The following is a 25,925-nucleotide window of genomic DNA, read 5'->3' on the forward strand; positions in this document are numbered from 1 at the left end:
TGGAATACTGTAAGTCCATTATTCAAATGTGAGCTGTGCGTATTATCTAAAGGAGGGTTTAATGTGTCCGAGCCCATCAAACCTCAGCAGCTAAGCAGAGTTGAGCCTGCCTAGAACATTGACCAAAAAAACTTCATAAAAGCTCAGAGTGCGCAAAAAATAATGGAGAGAGGTGCTTGCAACTATATTGAGATAGCCGGGAGCGTGGGGGGCCCATTGGGTCCTACCGTGAAGGAATTAAGACATTTCCGCAGGCTCAACGCGACACTTCTTTACTTGACAATGGTCATTTACAGTCGTGTTTACTTTCTCGATATGGCCGTACATTGCTTTTAGTGCATCCATAAAAGATTCTCCAGAAGTGCCTGTCGGCACACTGTTGGGAGTCCATCGGCTTTGCCCGATCCACCGTGGTCCCCTCTCAGCTGAAGCCATGTGTCATCTCAGTTGAAGCCGCGTGTCGTTTCGCAGCACGTGGGCGAAGGGCCGCGCTTTCGGCGTGCGACTTTTGGATCTGCGGGGCCATGCAGCACATACCCCGTTGCCAAAACATGTCGAGCCTTAAGCGTCGTTTTCATCGTACCAGTCTAAGCGGCGTCAAATCGTCGTTGCTTTTTTCCCTCCCTTCCCCGGCAGATTGTGCCGCGCAAGCGAGCATAAGGAAACGTTTCTGCGTAGGCATTTCACCGACCTAGAAGGTTGAGCGGTTTTTATAACTTTACTCGCTGTTTTTTTACCTTCACATTTCAAAATGTGACGGTTAATATGCATTTATTGAGACATTATGGCTCCCCCCCCCAAACCCTCATTTCATTTTCTGCTTCCCTCCTCCCAGCCCTGAGGCCACTGCATGTGACTCTTTTATTGCCTCTGTCAGGATCGCTCAACGCCAATACTAAATATCCTTTTAGTCCACAGTCAGATCAATTCATACATTACATGCCCTAATGCGGACAATATAAGGTAATCAAGCCCAAAACTGCATACAAATAAACTGCCAGTTTAATCAATAAACCCTGAAATTTCATAATGAGGTTTTAAAATTTCAAATTAAACCAATTTTACTCTGCAGGTAAGGTTGCCAATATTATTAACGATATCAAGCTGCCAGCTGCAGACAACAAGTAAATGTGTACAACTCCATTTGTCATGCATGGCGACAGCCCCTCAGCAGGCACGCTGCCCAGCGCCCCAGAACCGATGCACCAAAACAAAGGCTCGCAACGTCCATCATCCCGCGTGAACGTCACGGCGAAAACTGCAACCTGGCGATGCGAACTGCACACGGGAAGATTCAAGGAATTGGACGGATTTGTCACCAGCGCCGTACGAACCGCCGCCTGCCGTCCTCGATATCATCGTGGACCGGGGTACTTTGCAGGCAAGCCGTGTAGCTGGGCAGGCCAGCGATCCGGCACAACAGACGTAAGGGTTGGGGAATCGTGCAGAGAGCAGATTTTGAAACGCTCAAACCTTGCTGGGGCTGTAAGGTGGCCAGGAGACGGCAGTACAGACAGCGGTTTGAGCACTCGTGCGGACCGCTGAGTGACATCTGCTCTTATGTCTGCTGGGGTTTGTCTCCGGGTACCCCGGTTTCTTCTTACGCACAGCGCATGGGGGGTGGTGGGGACGCGACCTCGCGCCTCCTCCGCTCGTTGCCGAGGTTCACAGTTCAAGCCCAGCGGTCGCCCCGATGTGATGACTACGGTGCGGTGTTAGACGTATTTATTTCAGCAAGGAGGGCTCAATGCGCTGTAAGGCCCTATCTCATGGACGTCCTGTTATGGTGCAGATGTTATAGGGCACAGATCTTAGTGCCAGATGTGAGTATTAACTATATATACTGTGTGGTCTGCTTCACAGTGCATGACATTTGCACGAGTGGCAAATTTGAAAATCACCCGCAAATTATTCAATTGGGATGATACACAGGGACAGCAATTATCACCCACCTCTGGCAGACTAATGCCCCAGGTCACCCTTGCGAATGAGACGTATCTTGGTTAAGCAAAATACATTTGAAGCCTAAACTGCTTAATAAAAAGGAATTGACCAAGAGATACCAATGCAGGATCCTCCTCAAACAAATAAGTATTGAGCTAACTTCTCCTGGACACACAGGCAGCATAAATGTGTTATTCTTAACCAAACTTGCATGTTTCGTGCTTGACAATATTTTCTACCAGCCATTCAGTGTGACCGCCTCTCCAACCCATACTTGCCTAGGTAATGACAACCCCCGAGGTATCTGAGAGGTATCTGAGAGGGAATTCCACAGCGTTAGAAATAAATTCGAGCTCTGATAATTAATTAGAGGTTTTACTATCGTACAACAAACATGCCTCTCTGTGACAGGGCCGCTGGGAAAATTCTAGCCCCTACTGTGGAGGGAGAGGTCGCTTGACAGTATCTCAGAGGTAGTTGTAGTGTCTGCTTCCGTGGGCCCTTGTCTGCACTGGTTTGTGAGAAATCCAAATGGACTTCACTTCTCGTAATGCCACGCTGACCGCGCAATAAGGGATGAAGCTGGGAGGGAAAAAAATGAAGCTAATTTAAAGAGTTCTGCACGTAGCAAGGCTGACGCGGACACAGAAGACAGCAGCGAGGAGGTGCAGGAGCAAACTCCCAACACGCTCGAGTGCACAGCTTAACGTTGCTCCATGCGTACGAGATACCCTGCGAATGTTTTGTGGAGCAGGAGGCAATGATGATGTCTCTAGGGACAGCCGTCCCTAAAAAATAAGAGGCGATCGAACGCACGCAGTCTGCGTGGGAGGACAGGCCAGACTCTGGCGGAGGAGTCCACGGCTCCCGCGCTCATCGATGAAGCCTCCGGATGGCCTGCCACTGGCAGCGACACCCACAGTAGCATGTGGGCCCTGCTAGTGCCAACCCCCCCCCCCACCTCACCCTCGATTTTGAGTACCCTGGCTGAGACCACTCCAATTTAGCATCGGCTTGCCATGTCCTGAAAAGGTAAATGTGTCGCCCTACAAATTGGCTTGTTCGTGCCACTGCCAAAATACTCACCGGAGGGTGCTTGAGAGAGCTCCTCTCGAGGGAGCGTTGGCCTCCTCTCATCCACGCTGGACAGAGATCACGGAAAGAGGTGGGAGGACCCACACCGAACCCAGCCATAAACGAGCAGCCGATCGACTAACTGCGGCGTAGCCATTTACACAGCCGGTGGGACAGGAGGGGGAGGTGGGGGGGATTCATGAAATGGTCTCAACTGACGCGCCGCGGGGACTGTACCGGCAACCTCCAGGGACTGCGAGTCGCTCGCCATTACCCCATGGCAGCATCCACCAAGTCCAACCGTGGAGAGGTAAAGGGAGTTCATTATCATTGTGATTATATTATTAACGTTGCTTCGAGTTGGCACATAACGGCATAAATCGGTTGTGCAGAATCAGGAGGGCTCCACAGGCACCGTTCCAATGAGGGGGCAGGGATGGGGGGTGGTGAACAGAATCAAAATCTTTATTTGTCCTAGAGGAATCTGATGAGCTATGAAGCTCTTTTTCACAGATGTCCAGTTGGTACGGCTCGGCAAGTTACAACGAAACATTAAATAAAGGATGGAAGAGTGAGAGAGAGACAAGTTAAGCAAGCCACTCATAAATAAATATAAATAAAGCAAGGAAAGTACGGATTGCACTCCGACGTAAATTCCTGCAGATTTGTCAAGACCAGATACAGTCGTGGCATGGGGGCTGGGGGAGGCTTGTATACAAACAAACTAATATATCGCTTTTTTGTGTGAATGTCAGCGTTGTTGTCTTATGCATAAGCCACTTTGGTTTTGCTGTTTGACGTGGTTTAATTAAATGTATTTAATGTAGAGTTGATCAATTTGATACCGTGTAAAACCTCGCCGGGCGCTACAGTCGTGCATTTTTTAAAAAAGATGAAATTCGAGAGTAAATCACCTTCTGGTCCGCTTCCCCAACGTAAACATTTTATGTGTTTGAGTCCAACTACGAACGGGGGACGATGACCGACGGATGAGATGGGCGATGGAAGCCTACACCAGAAAGAATGTGTGGGCAAGAGATCAGCTCACGTGCCGGGCCATGGGTGAGGCTGTCATCCAGCAGTGGATAGATGCTGGCGGATCTTACTGTACTGGAAATATATATGTGTGTGTATATATAGAGAAAGAGATGCCCCTGTTTTAGGCCTTAAGTAAAATGAGAGCCCTCCGTGCTGCAAGCTCCAAATTTAGCCGTCGTTTGCTGGCCGTGTGAGACCTATCCTGGGAAGAAGGTTAAGTAAAAACAACACTCCTCCCTCGGAGAGGAAAAAAAATAAACGCAGCCAAAAAGGGGCCAGCTGCCTTCAACACACCTTTGTACAAACACGAGCACACGCGCGTGCACAATCGGTGCACGGCACTGACACCCCCCTATCAAACCGGCGCAATAGCACCTTGCGCTTGTGCCGTATAGGCAAGCGAGCGTTCAAGCGATTCAACACCCTCGGTGAATTCAACGAATTACGACTGCCTAGGTGTTCGTGATTGCGAGCGCCGCTCACGCCCACACAGACACCGCTGCACACCACGTGTGTGTGTGTGCACGCGCGCATGGGGCAGGGTTAATCCGGGTGCTGTGGGTTGTCCAGACACCCCAAGGCATTTAGATATGTCTAAGAGACACCAACAACATTTTGTACAACATCCTGGTGTTTTTTTTTAGTTAGTGTATTTTTTTTCTCTCAGTTCCTCATGGTGACAAACGATGAACGTTCTCCTGACGGAACCGTTAAATGGTGAGCGGAGCACAAACAGCGGGCTCAGAAATGAGTCGGTAGCCATCCATTGCTTAGATTTAACATAATTATAGTGTGGTAGAGCTCCACTTATCCGTGACAAGTTAGGGTTGGGCGGGGGGGATCTATCGTATCTGTAATGTAATCAATAACCAGCGGGAAGAAACACCCACCAACGTCCCCAGAGTGACACAACAACAACAACAACAGCCACTAAGTGGCGGTGACATCATCACGACGCTTGTGCCAGGCTATGTGCACGTTGAGGCCACATGAAGTGTCGAACGCCCACTGGCAGGATTTCACGGGGCAGACCCAGGTGCCACGGGTCGACTGACTGAGATGACTGGCTGATGCACCACCTGTGCCCCCTACTGTGCCAACTTGTTGTGCTTTAGCCACCCGGCGCTCCACTCATTGTTGTGAGCGTCGCTCCTCCGTCCTCCGTTGTTGTTGGAGGGCGACTACCTCCAACTGCCCAATAGCGTCCTTCACGAGCCTCCTCCACAGAGGCCGATCTTGACACCGTTGGTACCAGTCATCGGCAAGTCCACTCAGCTCCACGTCCTCCTGTACCACATCACTCCATCTCTTCTCTAGCCCGTGCCGCGTCCATTTAGCCCCCTCGATCCGGCCGTACAAAAGCTGTTTCGGCATGCGGTGGCTGGGCATGCGGGCTACATGACCCAGCCAACGCAGCCTTGCCTGCCGGAGGAGCTCACCGATGGGACTTTGTCCAGATCTTTCAAGGATTGTGAGCTCCTCACACAATCCAGCCTGGTTAAACCCAGAATGGATCGTAGGCAGGCCAGCCTAAATATTTCTAACCGGTGAAGATGTACCATGAGGGGGGTCCACGTTTCGCAGGCGCAGAGAAGAGAGGGAATGACCGTGGCCGAGAAGACCTGAAGCTTCGTGCGGAGCGACAGACCAGGTCGCTTCCACACAGCGTTACGCAACCGATGAAAAGATATTGCCGCTCGACTGATTCGGAGTGAGACCTCTGCTGTCAAACTGGAGCCGGTCATGAGCACACTGCCCAGGTATGGGAAACTCTCCACTCTCTCCACAACCGACACACATAACAACAACAACCGCCATTCGCCACTAAGTGGCGGTGACGTCACCACGACGCTTGTGCCAGGCCATGTGCACCTTGAGGCCACGTGAAGTGTCGAACGCCCGCGAGCAGGAGGTCACGGGGAAGACCCAGGTGCCACGGGTCAACTGACTGAGATGACTGGCTGGTGCACCACCTGTGCCCCCTACTGTGCCAACCTGCTGTGCTTTAGCCACCCGGCGCTCCGTTCGTTGTTGTGAGCGTCGCTCCTCTGCCCTCCGTTGTTGTTGGAGGGCGACTGCCTCCAACTGCCCAATAGCGTCCTTCACGAGCCTCCTCCACAGAGGCCGATCTTGACACTGCTGGTACCAGTCATCGGCAAGTCCACTCAGCTACACGTCCTCCTGTACTACATCACTCCATCTCTTCTCTCGCCCGTGCCGCGCCCGTTTAGCCCCCTCAATCCGGCCGAACAAAAGCTGTTTCGGCATGCGGTGGCTGGGCATGCGGGCTACATGACCCAGCCAACGCAGCCTTGCCTACAGGAGGAGCTCACCGATGGGACTCTGCCCAGATCTTTCAAGGATTTGTGAGCTCCTCACACAATCCAGCCTGGTTAAACCCAGGATGGATCGTAGGCAGGCCAGCCTAAATGTTTCCAACCGGCGAAGTTGCTCCATTAAGGGGGTCCACGTTTCGCAAGCGTAGACAAGGGAGGGAATGACCGTGGCCGAGAAGACCTGAAGCTTAGTGCGGAGTGACAGACCAGGTAGCTTCCACACAGCGTTACGCAACCGATGAAAAGATATTGCCGCTCGACTGATTCGGAGTGAGACCTCTGCTGTTAAACTGGAGCCACACATACACACACATACACACACATACACACACATACACACACATACACACACGGCGGCCAAGCTTGTGGCTACGACGACGCGACGCTGGCGCTTGCAGACCGCGCGGCACCGGGGACGCCCCTGCAGCGCCGGCAGCCCGCCGCCCGCCTGCATCTCTCTCCGTGTCGTGCGACTTGCAACGCACACCGCTGCGTGCGCGGGTTGTACGTGCCAGCGAGCGACCGAGCGAGGGAGCGAGCGCGCTCGTGCGTGTGCATCTGCATACAAATCTCTCCTGCGGTATTAACAGCAGCAGCAGCTGCCACGTCTGGCACGGTTGCTTTCTGCACCTTTTGATGACGATGGCAGCATCCTCATCAGCCCACTGCTGGATGGAGCCTTCCCGACGCCGTTGGCGGTGGTGGGGAGGGCTGTTTGACCACGCTTCACCACGCTCGTCGATGCGAGCTGGTCGACAGCGTGGTGCGACGCACGACTGGATCGGACGTCACGCTTGCCACCGATGTTGGCCACGGTCGGGGAAACAAACTCGGGCCGCCGGGTTCAGAGTGCAGCGCGTGGACCACTGGCAGCACCGCTCCGCCCCGATGATGAATAAAGGCATCTTGCTGACTTAAGAAAGGAAAGTGGCCTTGGGCAGGACACAACTCTGTAAGGCACGGCGGTGGAGACTAACAATGGAGTGGCAGCTAAAGGTGGGAACCATGCCTGAGAGGATGTGAAATCATGGAGATGGAGTGCAGAAATCGGTTTGTGTGCAGGAGCCAAAAGGACTCTTGCATCACATTGCACACTTGATCACACACAAAGTGCTTGCCACAAATGAGCCACAATACGTCACTGATGTCGTCAAGGAGCACAGCACGAACTCCGGTTATCCTCACAGTGGCTTTGGGCTGGCCATCGGATTGAAGGTTCCGGATAGTAAGGTATTGCAGTAGCTCATCAAGCAGTAGATTGAGAATGTACCGACTCTACATTGTCATCATGGAAAGTGAAAATTTAGATTCAACCATTTGTACCATGGCCAGTTCTAAGATCTGCATTGGTTCGAGTAGGTGGCTCACAATCGAAAATTAAAATCCCGGTGAGGGTTGCAGCGGACCAGGATTTGAACTGCTTTGTGGGAAGTCTACAGGAGTTGACTTTACTCGTGGCTGACTGACCCCTGCCATAACAAAGTGGAATTTCCACTGCCTGTGGTGGACAAAAAAAATCAGCTTTAAAGAGTAGAATAATTGACAAGCTTGAGATCGTGTGAGTGCGAGAGACCACGACGAGTCCTGTAATCCTATTGACAGTCAAAGCTCGGCGTGATAATTTAAAATTCACTTCGAGGTTGCAGTTCACGTTAGGCGGAGGAGTAATTTAATGCTTAAAATTCATACTGGAAAAAAACCTAATATAGCCGTGTAAAGAAAACCAACAGCCATGAAGTGGCAAAGCCATTAACACAACATGTGGTGTTCACAACACTTTTCCGAATTAAAAAATAAGTATTCTTGGTTCTTTCCGTAAAGTCACGTAGAAGGGAAACAATAAAATAATAAAAATATAGAACAGTGAGAATTTTATTGTTTTATATTTTTATTATTTTATTGTTTCCCTTCTACGTGACTTTACCGAAAGAACCAAGAATATGAATCCCTGCAGTCACGAAAGCTTTAAATCAAAATTTTAAAAAAATAAGCGGTTATTTTGTTATAGAGTCAATACTCAAATAAAGTCGCCGTGTACTGTGCGAGATTTTTTTTCTCCAAAAGTACCGCAGGTGATATATATAGAGAGAGAGCAGGAACTCCACTTTAATAACACAACAATAAAACATCCGTCCATTATTAAAACAACAAAAAAATAACCAATCGTGAGAAAATGATTGTCCACATTGGCGCTGGGAGGAATACACGCGGCCTTTCAAGCGGCTGGCTGCATCACGGCCACGTGTTGACCACAGCCACTGCCACCAGCCGTAGCAAATGAATTGCGTCCGACCCTAAACAAATAGCAGACAAAACATATTTACAAACAATAAGGGCAGATGAAACATGCCTCTGCGTGCTCACACAAAATGAAACACTCACCTACAGCGGCTGTGGATGAAAAGCGGCCTCTCGGTCTCGCAAGCAGCAGATAAAAAAAACAATTTTCCCGAAATAAAAGAGGACAAAACACGCATCCCTGCTGCTGTGCTGGACAAACAAAATGCACTGGGTCCATGCTAGTGGCAGCCGAAATGTATTTGTCTATGGCAGTGGCAGATTGAATGCTGTTGCTACGAGGTCAGCTCTGCTGTCTAGATTTAGCGTGACTATAAAAAAAACGATACCGGTCTATCTCTTTAATTGACACAAGACGACCGTTTACATTTGATTGTCATGTGCTATGAAGAAGGGCCATGGCTCGATATGTCGCCTATTGTATATCTTGTTTTCCATTTAAGGCCACGAGGTTTTGTTATTGACGACTGTGCTGGCGTTGTTTTCGTTCTATGTGCTTGTGCACCACTGCTGAGGTAGAGGCAGCATTGCCAGATGTAATATGCTTGTTTGTTTTTAAATTGATCTCTGATATGCTTCCGGGTTGCACAGTGTGATGTTCGGAAAGATATCCGTTGTTCTTTTTTGTTCACGCGCTGTGATCTCCTTCAGGAGCTGGTTTTGACCCGAGGAGGGCACAGGAAGAATTCAGTTCCTGGAGAAGCTCTCCCGGCAACGTGGAGCGAAACGTCGGACATCGTGCCGAACAACACGCGGGAAACACAAACCACTACATTACAGTAAAATTAACGTCACAGCTCTCTCCTGCTTGAATGAGCATTGAGGCATTCGTTGGTACTCATCTCCTGCTTATAGCCCTGAGCATGTGGTGGAAACTCCACATTCCTATGACGAGGGAGGGGTGGGGGAGTGAATCTCACCATCGGAAAACCGCCCGCTATTTGACTCACCCACAAAGTGGGTACGCGTTTTATCAACAGTGGAGGGATGATGGGTCGAGTCTAACGCCAACCAGGAATTTGAATTCGCAAACGGTTTGCGGACGAGTCGCTCGCTCCACCACTGAGCTGCCTGGCACAGAGCTCCCGCGTGGCTGTTTGGAGCCCCAGCGTGAGAAACGGGGGGGCTGCATGCGAATCGACGCTCCCACGGATCCTTTCTGTCTCTGCCACCCGCGTCCCTCCGTCTCCCTCCACATTGCCCCAATGAGATCTCCCTCAAGACGCGTCTTCAGGGCGTACCGCGTGCTTCAGTTTCACGCACGTCATCCGGCAACGCGGCGCGAAACGTCGGACATCGTGCTGAACAACGAGCGGTGCAACCCCCCGGAAACCAATCACAGAACTTGGGAGCAGCACAACGGCGAGAACCGACGCAGATGACTTGGATCCCCCCTTTCCTTCCTTGCTCCTGCAGTTCACTCCGTGTCCTCCTCCTGCCAACCTCTACGTCACCCATGCTCCTCCTCCATGCCTCGCACTGTTGTCACCACCTCTCATTCTTCGATCCTGCAAGTCACCGAGACTCCCAATCGACCCCTCCTTCCTAAACAGTGTGAATTGCAAAAAGGCAAAGGTGCAGCCCTGCAATGGCTTGCTCAAGCAACCTTGGGCGGAAGGGGCTGCAACTCCAAGGTATTGTTTGCCTACTCCTCCACACCGGACGGGCTTTTTGGACGAGCTTGGTGCGGTGTCCACACTTCACCCCACCGCACGCAACCTGCCCAACTACTTCACTGTGCCGTTACCCATCTCCACTGCTGCCGCTGGCTGGACAGAGGGGCGGTAGCAGCGGCGGTTGGGGACTTTAAAAACCTGCCTCCGCCCGTCGTTTCAACTGCCGCGCGCGGGGGGAATCGAATCGAACCGGCGACCTCCGGATCGCATGTCCTGCGTCGCGAAGAATCGCGCCACCACCACCACCACCACCGCGGCGGTGATGGTGGTGGTGGCGCTGCCTTCAGTTGCCAGATGCACAACAAATAAATCCGTGCCTTGCTGAAACACCATCTTTGCATACGCATCCCGGTGCGTATATATATGTCAATGCGTCAATGCAGTTTTAGTTCATTCAGCTTGAGATTAAATTCGACCGCTGTTAACCGCTCTTTCATTCATGCCGGGTGAACAGAGGTGGTGGGGATTAAAGATTTGTAGTCATATGCACTGCAAACGACTGCGGATCACTCGCAAAAGAGCATTTTCGTAAGACAAAAAGCCCATGAGCTCACACGCGTAAAGTCTCTCGCAGATTACTCCACGTCGCCATGGTAACTTGATCGGTTTGAGTTGGCAACCTCACTAAATCTTACAACCTCTATACCTTCTTGTTTACAGAAATCATTATTTAGTTCAACATGACCGTTCGCCACTCGGAAGGGCAGCACTGCTCCAGTTTCAGCATTTTGACAAGCGCTGCTGGTCCAATGTAAGTGGGGAAGGCCCATAAGGGCTGATGTTCAAGTAGTTTTGATTTAAAGCTTTCGTGACTGCAGGGATTCATATTCTTGGTTCTTTCGGTAAAGTCACCACCACGTAGAAGGGAAACAATAAAATAATAAAAATATAAAACAATACAATTCTCACGACGTTTCGACTGCAACACAAGCAATCATCGTCAGGTGTGAAAACCACAGCAAGAACATTTGAATAAAAGCCGCCACTTTTTTTCAAATGTTCTTGCTGTGGTTTTCACACCTGACGATGATTGCTTGTGTTGCAGTCGAAACGTCGTGAGAATTTTATTGTTTTATATGTTTTATTATTTTATTGTTTCCTTTCTACGTGACTTTACCGAAAGAACCAAGAATATAAGTTGAAGTAGTATTTTATGGTGGTAAGGAACGGCACATGTCGAAACGGGTACTGCAATATCTGACCCTGTCCATCCAGAGCTCGCTGAGCTGCATTGGCTACCGGTTGCCGAAAGAATCGATTAGAAGGCGGCACTCATTACGCACAAAGCGCTTGCCACAATTGAGCCACAATACTTCGCTGATCTCGTCAAGGAGCATGAGCTATCATCACGCTTACTCTGGTCATCCTCGCAGCGGCGGATTTTGACGAGCCATCGCACAAAGACGGTCACCGCATCGCGCGCCTTCAGGTGCACTTCTGTGGCCGTCTGGAACGCTCTTCCTTCCGATAGTAGGAAGCCACTGCCGCTATGCACTTTTAAATCGAGACTGGAAACTCATCTCTTTATAGTTGCTTTATCTGTCAAGTTCGTTGTCCTTCCCTTGCACCTCCGATTATCACGGTTGGCTACGTACCGTGCGTAAGAAGTGCAACATACAACATATGCAATATTATTACATTCATTTGAATCATTCCAATGACTATTTTGTTTCACCAGACTTCACCACCTTCGTGGCCAGGGTGCTCGACGCCAGCTGAGTTGTTAGTCGCCAATGACGTTAGCCACAGATGGGGATTCAACTCAGGCATCACATCACGTGACACGAACCACCACAGCACCCGCTCCTCCCTGTGTATCAACTGCACGCAATTAATAAGAGATTTTAACATTTTTATTCTTGTCAACGGATTTAAATATTACAACTATGTTTGCAGTATAAGTCATTCATTATTGCTGTTCACTATTACAAAAGCAGTTAAGTGCCAATTTTGTAAGGTTTCTCAAAATTTGTATTTAAATGTCACTTATATGCTGTATCGACATTACTGCCCTTAATAAAATACAGATTCATTTAAACTTATGCAGATTAAAATTAAATTCACCGGGCTACACTGCCCGTTACAGGTAGAATAATCATTACCACCTATTACCAACACTGTGCTGTAATTGCTTGGCTGAGAGCAAAGTTACCGCAGAATTTGATTTTTTTTGCATTATGCTCATTACGCTTTATAAATCAAACCATTACACACACAAGTGGGAAACGGGAAAAGCTCGATATATTACGATTTCAACTCCGCAGCGCCCGTGACAGAAACCACAGATGACCTCTGAGCGTGCGGGACAGATTGATCGGCTCTGTCATCGCTTGCTCTGAGAGCGACCTCCTGGTCCCCCCTGTGAAGGCTCAGTCAGGGAAACTCAATGCGAATTCGCCAATGCAGCCTGAGAAATTAAAAACAGTACAAGAGGACAAGAGCAGAGTGGAGAGTTTCGTGGGGGGTCAAACAGCTTCCGGAGCCAAGTTGAGTAAAGCAAAAACTAAAGTCGAGCCGTGTAACGCCGGCAGCCCTGCTCTGCCACAGGGAGCTTCTGAGAACCGCCCGAGTGTGTTTGGCCTACTCTTCCAATGCTGACCAGGCATTGGAAGAGAGGTGGGAGGACGCACACCCTGACAGGACCTGCACGACCTGCCGCTCGACTATAAAACTCCGGCCCACCCATTTAGACTGCTGGGTGGACATGGGTTGCTGGTGGGGGGAGGGGGGGATGTAAGAAACTTGGCCAAGATGTTAACTGCTGTGCCCTGTGTCGAGTAGCCAAAGGAAATGTATCTTGTCCACCCTTCTGCTGTCCACAACTCATATTAAACTCAGCCGGAATGTCGTTTGTTGAAGCGCCTATTATCCGCAGACAAATTCCTCCTATTATCCAACGATAATTCCCAGATATGCGTGGAGCAGTGTGGCTGACAACCTCTTGCGATGCACACTCGGGGTGGAGCAGTGGTAAGCATGCTGCGCTACAAGTCGGATTCCCGGCTACGGCTAACATCAGTGGCAAGCGAAATTTCAACCGATCCTGCCTCCCCCGCCCCATTCCACACTGACCAGCGTGGTGAAGTATGGTCAAACAACCCCCGTGAACAAAATGACACAGGGAAACCTTCATCCAGCAGTGGATTGACAAACAACTGTACATTATATTATTATTACTCCATAGGATACGCACACTTATCCATGGCTAATGCGAGGTGCCACCACCATCTCCTGTTATCCCCCGAGTGTTTGTGGATAAGAGGAGGGTTGCGAGGCAATTTCACCCCATTATTCACGGCTATCAGTCGGCTGAAAGGGATAGACATTTCTCACTCTCCGTGGCCCATTTCGCAGATAAGGGGAGTTTACCCGGAAGTTATTTTCTTATTTTAACAGACAAACACGGATACTGGGATCTACAAATAGTGCCCCAATATCTATGAGGATAAGATGAGCCCCCCACTGAACCATATGGCTCGCCTACCCCCCCCCCGCTCCCCCGTGCGGGAGTTGCCAGGGGGTGAAGTGATACCTCTTTGCCTCGGTCCTCACCCACATGCTTGATAAATATCGGAGCTGCAGCTTCAGTCAAGTAAAACATCGCACTGCAATACGGCCGCTATTAAACTCAGGAGTCAACGATCCGTGGACTCTGTCCCTCCGCGTGTGGCACTCACCATGTGCACGCACAAGTGTTCACTCCGGGCTAGACACGGCACTCACCGTGTACACGCACGAGCGTTCACACCGGGCTAGACATGGCCAGACTCTCGCCAGTCGCTATTCCAGTTGCCACATGTTCTGCTTTTTTCCCAGGATTCTCCTCCCCTTGTTTAGGAGAGAGTGCTGTCTTGGGAACTCTTGTCAGTTATTCCGGGACAAGCAAATATCCCAGTCTTTTGTCACTTGTGTAATAATAATAATAACCCATAATGCAGCACTCAAGACAATGCATCTATATGTATTTATTGCCCTTCTACAGTACTGTGAAATATCCGCACCTCCAATGAGCACAGTTGACTACGTACGCTGAGAAAGAAAATTAAACAGACGTACTAAAGTATTCTTCATTTCAGCTGTGAAACACTCAATCTTGTTTTGTAATAGATTTATAAAGCGCTGTATTCAAGGGAGCATTACAACAATCATGAAATAATGCGTGGGGTTATTATTCAAAGTGGTGGTGTAGTTATGGTGACGGGAGAATAGGTGGGAGTGGGTTTGGATAGTGATAGGGATAGTGATAGGGGTAGTGATTGGGGTAGCGATAGGGGTAGTGATTGGGGTAAGCCTGGCAGGGAATAGCAGTAGGATGCCTCACTAACACCACATGGACAAGAGGTGTGGACACGTGATCTCGCCCTGCACTGTGGCCACAGGAACCAGTGGCTTTGATTGGGGGGCTTCCAAACCACGAGGGATTGAAGGACATGATTCACTACTTGAGAATGCATTCTTTAGCAGCTGAAGGACTGATTAGTGTTTTTATATTCATTCATTTTGCGGGTAAACTGCACTTTCCGACAACATACAATTCTTTTCCTGGGCTGAGAAGTGAAGCGATGCGTTGTGCGTTCGCACCGTCCGCAAAAATGATGGCCCGACATAACATTCCGGCGAACAGACCTGGCAGTTTTGGGCCACAATCCTCGGTTGCTGTCAGAGCAAGAAGACCCAACCAGTGGCATTCGCCGAAGATTTACAATGCGCATAGTGACATCATTAGCGGGATACTTTTTACGTGTTCGAGGAAGAGAGAGTCCAAAAATAGTTAAAGATCGAGGGGGGAAAAAATATTTTCCAATGGCACTGTGTTGCATGTCTCACGAGACTCATCAAACGCAGAGTGGACAGGAGCCAACACACGCACCTCGCGCTTCCGTACACACCATGCGCAACGGTAGTCAGGGTAAAGTTGCGGCTCTGCATTTGCCAGCTCACACCACTGCTCGTGGAAGGGCCTCCACTCCAGAAAGCTCAAGGGATCCCCCTCTCGAGGGTATTTGGCTCTTCCACGCCGGACGCAGATTTGTAACCCCACCACGCGTGGACCTGACTGATCGATTGACTGCGGTGTGCCCAATTACACCGCTGGGTTGACAGAGCCGTGCGCGGGGCAGTGGAGGGTAAGGCAAGAAACTTGCCCCCATTGTGTCAATTTTCCGTTGCCCGGAGATCTAGCCGGCGACCTCCGCTTTGCAAGTGCAGCGTGCGAGCACGGCGCTGTAGCAGCGCCCACAGAACGCAGTGGCTGGGTGAATACGTTTCCAACTGACAACAAAAATGGCACACACCCGCGCGTGCGCGCACACACATACATTGAAGCAGCCCACATTTGCACACAATGGCTACACAATTCCACGCGTCAAATTCTCACGCGGCCATAAATGCTGCTCTCCAGGACGACGCGGGCTCGCAATTGTTGTGACTTAAATGCTCATCTGGGCTGGCCCGTACAGCCACTGGCCCCTAAGATTCAGCATCACATGACAATACTTGGGGCTACTCTTCTCCACAATAGTCACGGCCACACTGTTCTCACTTTCAGACACACACCCACTGTTCTCATGTTCAGACACACAAATACAACAGTTGGATGTTCGTTCGGTTGTGCCGCTCTACGGCTCTTCGGCGTTTTTTTTTTCGGGTTGTACCGTTGCGCGTCGAACAAAGCGATGTCCGACGTTTCGCTTCTGAATTGAGGCAGCTCGCATCCTCCCTCGATTATATAGCCCACTGTTCTTCATTGCAAGGCCCGCGGGCCACTGGCACCCCCCCCCACCCCGACAATACACAGAGAGTGAAAATACCCCTTACCATCATCGTCGTGCTGCTGTCAAACGCAACAATGGTTTCAAATGTGTGGCGGCCCTCACACTGCGATGACTTATTGGCGAAAGTGGCCCCCCTGTAAATATTAGTGAAGAGCACCGGGCTAGCCTCATCGCCATCGCGCCCAACAACAACACAGAAACAACCCGGTTTAAACCTTTTAGACATTGTGGTAACTTGCGTGTGTGTGTGTGTGCTTGAACAGATCCTATTAATAGGAATATTTTTATGGTCCATTTGATAGCTAGTTAATCTTCTACAGCATGGCCAGGTTTAAAATGATTGGAAACGTTATCTGAGTTAGGCGCGCAATATATATTTTTGCATATCATGTCATATTGGTATGGTAAAGTTGATTGAAGTAATTTTTGGGGAAAAACTTTTTTAAAACAATATTATGGTGGAATTATTTGATGATCAAACCGTAAATTTTTGATTTGAAGCTTTCGTGACTGCAGGGATTCATATTCTTGGTTCTTTCGGTAAAGTCACGTCGAAGGGAAAACAATAAAATAATAAAATAATAAAAACATATTTTTTTATATTTTTATTGTTGTATTGTTTTTCCTTCTACGTGACTTTACCAAAAGAACCAAGAATATAAAGATCAAACCGTAGTTTGTAAGAAGATCCAAATCAGATATCTCCAATCCTCACCAAAGAAGAGTACCATTTTAATGACCATTTGTGTAAGCTTAATTCCCCATAATTAAGCAAATACAAGAATTTGTTGTGTTTTATAATGAGTATTGCAAATATGAGACAACTATTTTTAATTGTCTTAATGAGTTTTTTTTTTATTTAACACTTGGCAATTACAGGCCCTTACACGGGCATCCCCAAAGGACCGGTAGACATTGGGGGACAAAAACAAGACGGCAGGTTTTGATATTATGACTTTTGTTATTATGGATTGCACTTTAATAGTCTGTGTGATTTATACCAAACTAATGGGAGCCTATACATAGGCCCGAACCTTTGAAAGTGTGACAACTTAATTTTCATTTAAATTAATTTCACGTTCATTAAAGGTGCTCTTTAATCAAACACCTTTTCAAATATCCAATTAGTGAGCCTCATTAGCAGTTGTGCAAGACAGGGTCCTTCCAAGACTCCCGCGAAAATGGTATCCGTTAGGTGGCTTTACCTGCTGCTGGCATGATGCTGCTGCAGGTAGACAGGAGGAGGAAGCAGGTCCACAGCATGGCGGTCGAGGGCTTCTCAACCGTCCAGAGGCATCCGGCACGCGACCTCCTGGCCATGTGGACCTCCACGCTCTTCGCCCCAACGTCGGGGCCTCCAAATGTTGAGCGAAGCCGCATCAATCGCCGGACGGGCTTCCGGCACGATCCCCCCCAAACGTCAAACGGAAATCAGTCTATAGCGTCGTCTCGCGCTACTTGGTGGATTTTGACGGAGACATTTGGGCGTCTCTGCCGAGTTTTGTTGTTGTCGTCGATTGTGTTTTGGTTATTGCCTGCGATGGGAAGATACGAAACGTGAGCGATCACAAGCGGCGGTGCGTTTCCCTAGACGTCATTTCGCAATGTCGCCCGTCTTCGCTGGGAAGCAAATGAGCCGCCGGGCACTCACTCAAGCCGAGGCCTAACCCGGCCGGATGAGCAGCTATCGAGTGAGTGAGCGAGCGAGCTCACCACAGCTGGGCAGGACCCTTCTCTACTGTGTGGTCACCACCAAGCAAACGTCAGTGAGATGTCATCCAGGTATTCCAAGTGTATTATGACTGTGATGTCACACACCGCTCGGGCATGGTTATGCCATGTGAAGCCTCCACGTGGCTCAATTCAAGTCGTATGCTCAAATCTTCTGGAATCCTTTCAAGGCCTTTCTCGCTACAACGAAGGTGACGCTCCATTTGATGCGATCGTCATATCTGAGCCTGGAACAACAACAGCAGCAGCAGCAAGAGAGGCTGTCAATGAACATGTCGGATTATCGGAATTAAATACAATATTGTGCTGATGTAAATAGCACCTTAATTACATTGGAAATATGCTATGTACGTGCTGTGTACCACACACTACACGCATTGATTTAATACGTATATTAAATTTAGCAAATTAACATTTCCCATTTTATTGCAGTTGTATGGTACATTTTCACATTTCTTAACTATAAAAAACCTTCAAAGGTATTTGCAAAATACACGTATTATTATGGAAGGTCACCTTAACATAATGTATTTATTTCTGTTTAAACATCGGATAGGGGAAGACAAATGTTCAGCAAACAAATATGCTGTAAATGTTTTAACCTTAGAGACGGAAAGTGCTGTTTGTCTAATGTAAGGGCCCTTTGTCACTCCAACGGTGGAGGAGGGCCTCCCTTACACCATGTCCATAACAAAGGAGGGGGGGTGCCTATACTTTCACAAGTTTGTGAGCACCTATTAAGGCAGCCAGCATGCCACACAGTGGAGTGGTGTTGCGTTGTCAGCCGTACAAAACTGGCAACCTTTCGGTACTGATATAGGCACACTGCACTTGCTACTAATTTTAGGCCGAGTTGACCTAGGGGAGGCCCAAGCCAGGTTTAGATACCAGCCGGCAATGGTATGTATGACCAGGATTCAAATGTGGGTGGCTGGGATTGTATTACCACGAGCATCCTTACAAACAAGTCACAGGCATGACCACACCGATACCGGCAAGTGGCCAGAATATTATTTACTACAAAGTACTTGTACGTGTGTGTATATTATACGAGTAGATTTAATGGCAGCTAAAGGGTTAATTAAACAAGAGTATTTTTATGGTCTCTTAGCGATTTAGCAGTGTATGGTAACCTGGAAACCATCTAAATATAACACAATGGGGGGATTTGCACCGTGTAGGTCCCTGCATTTTTTGTAGGACACGTGTGTGTGTGTATATTTAACACTACGAAACATACTGAGCTAAAATAAACAGGATCTTGAGGATGCACTGCCGAACCACTCTCGCTTGCATTCATACAAAAACTTCCCTTTCCAATCTGCAGGCTTCCACATCTCATTAGCAGATCACAATATTGGGCCAAGCTTTAGCAGATTCAATTATGCATAATGCTCTTGCACTGCCATTTTAAAAAGAAAAGAAAAAAATAGCGCGTTGAAATAATTCAAATGTAAGTTGGCGTACAGACAGCCCTGCGTACAGTAATAGCAAGCGCCATCCTACATATGCATCGGGCCCGTGTCTTAGGGATTAGCACGCGTTCGACAAAGATATACACACACACACAAAACTGAATTTTAAATACTGGTGTAATAATATTCTGCTCACCTTAAATTTACGTTATTTGACAATAAGTCACACATTTGAATACTTAATACATCACGTCCGCGATGATAAAAATGATACAGTTGGGGTAATTTACAACCTTTCAACGTGCAAGATGGGTGGCTGAATAATGCAAAACCCTAAAGTATCCCATATATTATTGGAAGAAATTAATGTGACACGGTTTCCAAGTCCAATCCCTTTATTTATGGGAAACTGTAAAGCCTGGCCCATCCTCCACTCGTTGCTTCAACAACAACAACCACCACCACCAACACTCAGCCGTGGCGATGCAAAACATTTTTAAGGAAAGCAAACCCTGAATGTGTCACCTCCGAGGGAGCAAAGGAATTGCTGTGCGGTGAGGGCAAACAGCCGCACGCAATGATAGGGGGTGGTAAATTGCAATTTCCCCCCCCCCATCCGTTTAATTGCTGTAAAATAACATATCGCGCGCAATTAAAGGCAAGAAAGCCCGCGGATCTCTTAAGAGTGAGAGCCAAACGTCGTAGCGCGCGCCCGCACACACACGCGTGTTGCTGGCCATGCCGCACACACGTGTGTTGCTGGCCAAGCCGCACACACGCGTGCTCCTACCCCTGAATACAGAGCGGGGTCTCGGGGAAGCACACACGCGTGTTGCTGGCCAAGCCGCACACACGCGTGTTCCAACCCCTGAATACAGAGCGGGGTCTCGGGGAAGCACACACGCACACACGCGGCGCTGCCGTCGTCCCTGGCGAGCGGCCAGTGTTGACTCAAAGAGAGGACGGCATTGGAAGGAATCGACATATTGATCTGTGTGCTCAGGCCCTGAAAAGCAACAAGGAGACTCTTTTGAGTGCACACGTGTTCAACATTTCTGGACCCTAGCAGGAAACAGCTTAGGGAGCAGCAATGAGGCAATTACAGCATCCCTCCCCCAACCACTTCCATAATGGCTTCCACTCTCCTCAACAAAATGGCTTTCAAAGTTGCGGGACTCCTGAGACTTGGGCCCTATGTAAAAGCATCGCGCTTGTCGTGCGCGATTCTCTTTCTGAACTTCTCTCACCCCTCCAAGCCATGCCATGCGCAGGACGGCCGAGAGGGCAGCCCGCTGTGTTTGCTGCTGTGGGCGAGGAATTCAGTTTGCAGGCGGTGCGACTGCACCCCGGGCTAACGGCCAGAGAGGGGGAGAATGCGAGATTAGCCAGCGGGGGAAGACCCCAATTAATTTAAGTTGTGTTTGTTTGTCCAGATAATCATAATAACTCGGGGGGAGAACCCAGGTGACTCTCGTTTGCAAGTGACCTGGGTCACCAAAAACGACAAAATAAAAACGAGTGAAGTCACAGTGACGATGCAAACAGAAATTGGCGCAAAATAAACTGCGTCGCACAGGCAAATCATTCCTGAGACCAGGGCCCGTGCCAACCGAGCCGCAACGTGAATGTTTAATCAATGCCGCCACGGGGACGCGCCAGTAATGTCACGTTCACACACGTCATTCGTAGCTTTGATCATTACCTGTGTCGTAGCGATAGTCAAATGTTACCGTGCTGTTTAATTGAGGGGCTTCTGCTGTGCGTTGTCTTGGCGTGGTCTGAGACCGTTTTTGCCGTTTCTTACGCCTTGATACGTTTTACGTATTACTCATTTATATGTAGTGACTTGCTTACCATGTTCACTATTTTCCACTCCTATCGTGTTTGTATTGTTTGTTGTTGTAACTTGCTGACCCGCCCAAACTGGACATCTGTGAAAAAGAGCTTCATAGCTCATCGGATTCCTCCTCCTGCAGTCTGAATGACGATGCTGATTCTGACGAGCATCAGTCACCAAAAGCCCTCTCGCTGTCCACGTAAACATGGAGAGGGCTAAATAAAAACGGCAAGGTCTCACAAATGCAAAAAAGAAAGCAGGTCAAGCCAGGTTAGGGCAAGCCATGGCATGTCGTCAAGGCAAAGTGGACAGAAAAAAAGTGTCAGATTTTAAGAGGTGGAAAAAAAACAGTCCTGTGAAAGCCACTCGGTTAAATTTCAAATATCTCACGTCATCTTATTTGGCACTTACTGATCAACTCGTGTGCTACTTAACGCAATTGGCATGCACGCTGCATACCAATAGCTGCACTCGATTGCAAGAGAGCTCTAGCCGAACGGAGTTCTCTTCTTATTCAGAGTACGGCCAATAATCTACCCACCGTACTCAGAACCAGGACTGTCCTGACTGAGCCGCATTTCTCCGTAGCTGCACTTTCAGCAGCAGCAGCAGTCTGAAACTCTCCACCACCGCTGTACACTGGCAGTAGCATCCATGCATCACCATCCACCTTGAACCAGCAGCTCAAGGTCCTCACCAGCTCATGCCCCCACGAGTTCATGCCCTCGCCCGTCCAGGCCCTCGCCCGTTCAAATCGGAATTCAAGGGACTGAGCTCTGGCTCTGCGCTTCCAAGTTCTCGTTCGAGAAAATGCGTTCGATCTGTGAAATATGCGCAGGTTATAAATTGTGATTATGATTTTCACTATCGCATTAAGAAAACAACCTCACGGCCACGTGCTTGTTTGCGTTGCACAAAGAGAGGAACAAAAGCATGAGAAGGATTTGTCTAATCGACATTATTCCAGCAGATGGTGGGGGGTTATGGAGGCGGATTGCATAGTACCGATGATGCAAGCATTAATGAGGTGTTTTGACTATCGCAAGATGATACGTGATGCAATATGAATGAGTGATAATGTTGCCAAGAGTGTTGCTGATGAAGGTTCAATTAGCGGCACTATTTTTTATTAAAGTCATTTTTTATTACGACCTTAAACAGGTTACCGTACTATATTGCAATGGATTTAATATTTTTTTCCAAACCAATGCCATCGTAGTCACAGCAGAGACTCTTCTTTTGATAAACAAGCCTTGCCACAGACTCGCTTGAAGTAGCTCGAGTCTTTGGAGAGAAACTCGCAACAAAAACAAAAAGCCACATTCAGCATGTTATATAATTCCACGATGTTATTTTAAATAATTTGAGTGTTGTTTCGTCATCATTTACTGACATATATTAACCTTCTCTTGTGCTATATACGGTCATGCTGCGACGACATGAAGCATACACCATGGCTATGAATAATGTAATCGCTGATATAAATCATATTATAGCTTACGTAACACTCAGCAACATACTGTACTGTGCTTTAGGATCGAGTGGTGGCACATTGGTGACCCCAGTTTGATTCCAGGCCACCGCTAACATGAGAGGTGAGTGATAGCTAAACCAGTTCTAGATCCATTTTCACCAATCTCGCATCAGCAGTGGATTGAAAGGTTATTTTTTATTATGAGCGCAGGATTTTAATATACGGTATATGTGGTGTGGGCAAAAAGTTAGTACACTGCCATTTTAAAGACTGTTGTATTGAATAAACAATAATTGCATCTGTTCTATTGATTGACAATAATACTTTACAACTCATAACACTGTGTAACAAAAAAAATGTGTTCCTGGGTAGTAAGTGTTATTTCACAATTGGTTATGCCTCAAAGTACAGACAATGGCTATTATTCCCCACAAACTTTGCTTTTGTGCCCAGGACAGTGATATTTTGAAATTTACCTATTTTTAATGAGAAAACGTGGTTTGCATTTGTGTCTTTCCTTCACGTATAGTCCTGGTCACAAAAGCAAAGTTTGTGGGGAATAATAGCCATTTTCTATACTTTTTAGACATAAGCAATTAAAAAATAACACTCAGCATGCAGGAAGAAAAATTGCGTTACATAGTGTAATCAAATTTTGATTTAAAGCTTTCGTGACTGCAGTGATTCATATTCTTGGTTCATTCGGTAAAGTCACGTTGAAGGGAAACAATAAAATAATAAAATATAGATAAAACAATACAATTCTCACGACGTTTCGACTGCAACACAAGCAGTCATCATCAGGTGTGTTGCAGTCGAAACGTCGTGATAATTTTATTGTTTTATATATATTTTATTGTTTCCCTTCAACGTGACTTTACCAAAAGAACCAAGAATACAGTGTAATCAATCCACTGTTACAGGAAGATCTACCTCCCCCTTGCCATGTCGGTGAACACTCGCCACTGATAGTTAGCCGTGGAGGGGAATCTAACTCGGATGGTTGGGCACAGAGGACAATGTGCTAATCACTGCACCGCTGCCTCACCGCACGCTGTGTCAGTCATGGGGGTTCGTTTGACCGTACTTCCCCAAACTGGTCGGTGAGAGTTGAAGTTAAGAGGGGCCCCAGGACCGGTTTCGATTTAACTTTCCATCAATGTTCGTCATGGCCGGAAATCTAACTCAGGTTTCTGCCTGCACAGGGAGAGTGCACTAACCACCGCACCACCCGTGAATAACACAAGAGCGGTCTAATATAAGAGTGGATATAAATATGTTTTATTGCTTACATAAAATGTAACTGTGTACTGAAATTTTTAATGTAGATTTGTGGCGTGGTCAAAAAGTTTTGTCGCTGCGATGTTAAGGCTGTTATTGGTTTATTGTCTAGCACAGAAGTTCTCAGACTGCGGTCCCCGGCACCACCGGTAGTGGTCCTTGACGGTCCTCCACGTGGTCCGCAGAGCTGTGATGCAAACGCAGATTGATCCCGGAATAATGACGTTTATAGAGATTTTGTTTAGAACATTAATTCAAATTTAACTTATAACATTTCATAAAAAAATGAAGTTAGGTAAACGACCCTGATTAAAATACCCTAACACTGAGGTCTAAATGACTCCCACCTAAATAAATTATAGCTGCATTTAAGAAAATATGTTCCGGTTATATGAATCATTTAGTATGAGTGGTATTTCGAGAGAGAGGTTGAATGCATTTTCACGTGGGGTGAGGGCCTAAACAGTTTTAGAAACACCCCCCTAACACAACAGCTGCTTCTGTTGCATCGCAGTGCATGGTGGCTAAAGACAAGCAAGCAAAAGAGGCTTATTGTGAAAAGGGCAAGCAAGTGGCAAGGCCATCAGATTGGCGGATTAGGGAGGCCGAGAATGGGCACGTACCAGAGAAAATCCGACTGGCTAATGAACATGACTGCTGGAGGTTAATGAACTTGTTCTCTCCAGATTTATACTAAATGGCATGAGTACAATGGTAGCGAATATCAGATTGTCTTCGTATGACCCATGCACACACGGGTAGACAATGGAAACAATGACCTGGGTGCCTCAAAAGTGTGGACATCTCTTAAATGACCAAAACTCCCACGTGTTTATTTGGGTCTTCGAATGAGTGTATGGCCACATTACTTCTGTATATGTACTTTGCGGTTGTGCTGCGTACAATAGCTCCCAGCACGTGCAGCAGAACGTCGCACATCGTGATGAACAACCCACGGGTACAACCCCGAAAATACATCTGAGAATCATTTGACCACATAAAATAACTGGCTGCATTATTACTCCGTCATATTTTAAAAATAAGGTTTTTCAAATAATTTGGACGCATTTCATTTCACGCCACAAACACCACTCTGATATCCATGATATCCATCTCATATCAAGAGTGTGAAGGCAAGTGCCCCCCCCCCCCCCGCCGTGTGTAAAGACGAGAAGGACACTTGAAAGATCACGAGTTCTATTGCAGACATTCTCGGACACATGTGGTCGTGGGGTCCTTCAAGATTTCCGAATGGATTCCGTGTCTCACGATGCCACGAAGTCCACCAACTTCTGCAATGTGATGGGCGGATTTTCCCCCTCGAAATGTTTTATTTGATATATTTCTAGTACAGTACGTAGAAATAATCGATACAAAAAACATTATATTTTAAAACTAACGTGAAATCTGGTTGACATTAGAGTGGTCACCGACACAACTTCGAACAGAGACGTTAGAACTCCATTCCAGTGCCCGGGGGAGCCGAGCTAATGCATGAAATGTTTGCATGTGCATTAATTTGATATACTATACTTTTAGTTGTAGGGGCTCAAACCCCACCCCCTTGCCCCTCCCTCTTGGAGGGTGGGGGGTGGGGCAGCTGTGGATCGAGCCCCCTAAACAGATTTGCAGGAGTTGCAAAAGTGGCAATCATAAATTGCTTCACTCGCAACACGGTTGCAAAACACAACAGAAACTCAGCAGAGTGCCAGCACTTAGCAAACGCATTACTACTCCTATTATTATTATTAAATGTATAAAGCTACAAATTAAAGAAAGAGCAATTACGGAGCCACTTTGTTTTTCTTATCCGAGAAATGGATTTGAATGATCAAACCAAATACCTCGCAATCACCGCGACTTAGCGGTCACAGTGATTTAATAGGCGACCTATTTTTTTTTCTTCATCTACATTCTACAGCATTCACAAAATCCACTTTATTAGTCCGCACAAAGGTGTGACATAAAAAAAAGAAACGTGGCATAGACGCGCGCTTTTTGTGCGCGCGCCCGCCACAACAACAAGCAGATTAACAATATTTGAAAA

General features: G+C 47.8%; 1 protein-coding gene across 14 annotated transcripts in view; it reads right to left on the minus strand.

Moving 5' to 3' along the window:
* LOC116951953 (adhesion G protein-coupled receptor L2-like) overlaps positions 1 to 25,925 on the minus strand; it is a 350,495-nt gene that overhangs the window by 244,131 nt on the left and 80,439 nt on the right. For all 14 annotated transcript variants that reach the window (XM_032970875.2, XM_032970874.2, XM_032970862.2 and 11 more), the window contains exon 2: positions 17,346 to 18,098. In XM_032970875.2, the coding sequence (XP_032826766.1) occupies positions 17,346 to 17,520 (175 nt within the window). In that variant the 5' untranslated portion in view covers positions 17,521 to 18,098. The remainder of the gene's footprint in view (positions 1 to 17,345; positions 18,099 to 25,925) is intronic.

This window comes from Petromyzon marinus, chromosome 44, assembly GCF_048934315.1.
Source record: "Petromyzon marinus isolate PM22_M1 ecotype Great Lakes invasive population chromosome 44, UKy_Petmar_22M1.pri1.0, whole genome shotgun sequence".
Taxonomy (NCBI): domain Eukaryota; kingdom Metazoa; phylum Chordata; class Hyperoartia; order Petromyzontiformes; family Petromyzontidae; genus Petromyzon; species Petromyzon marinus.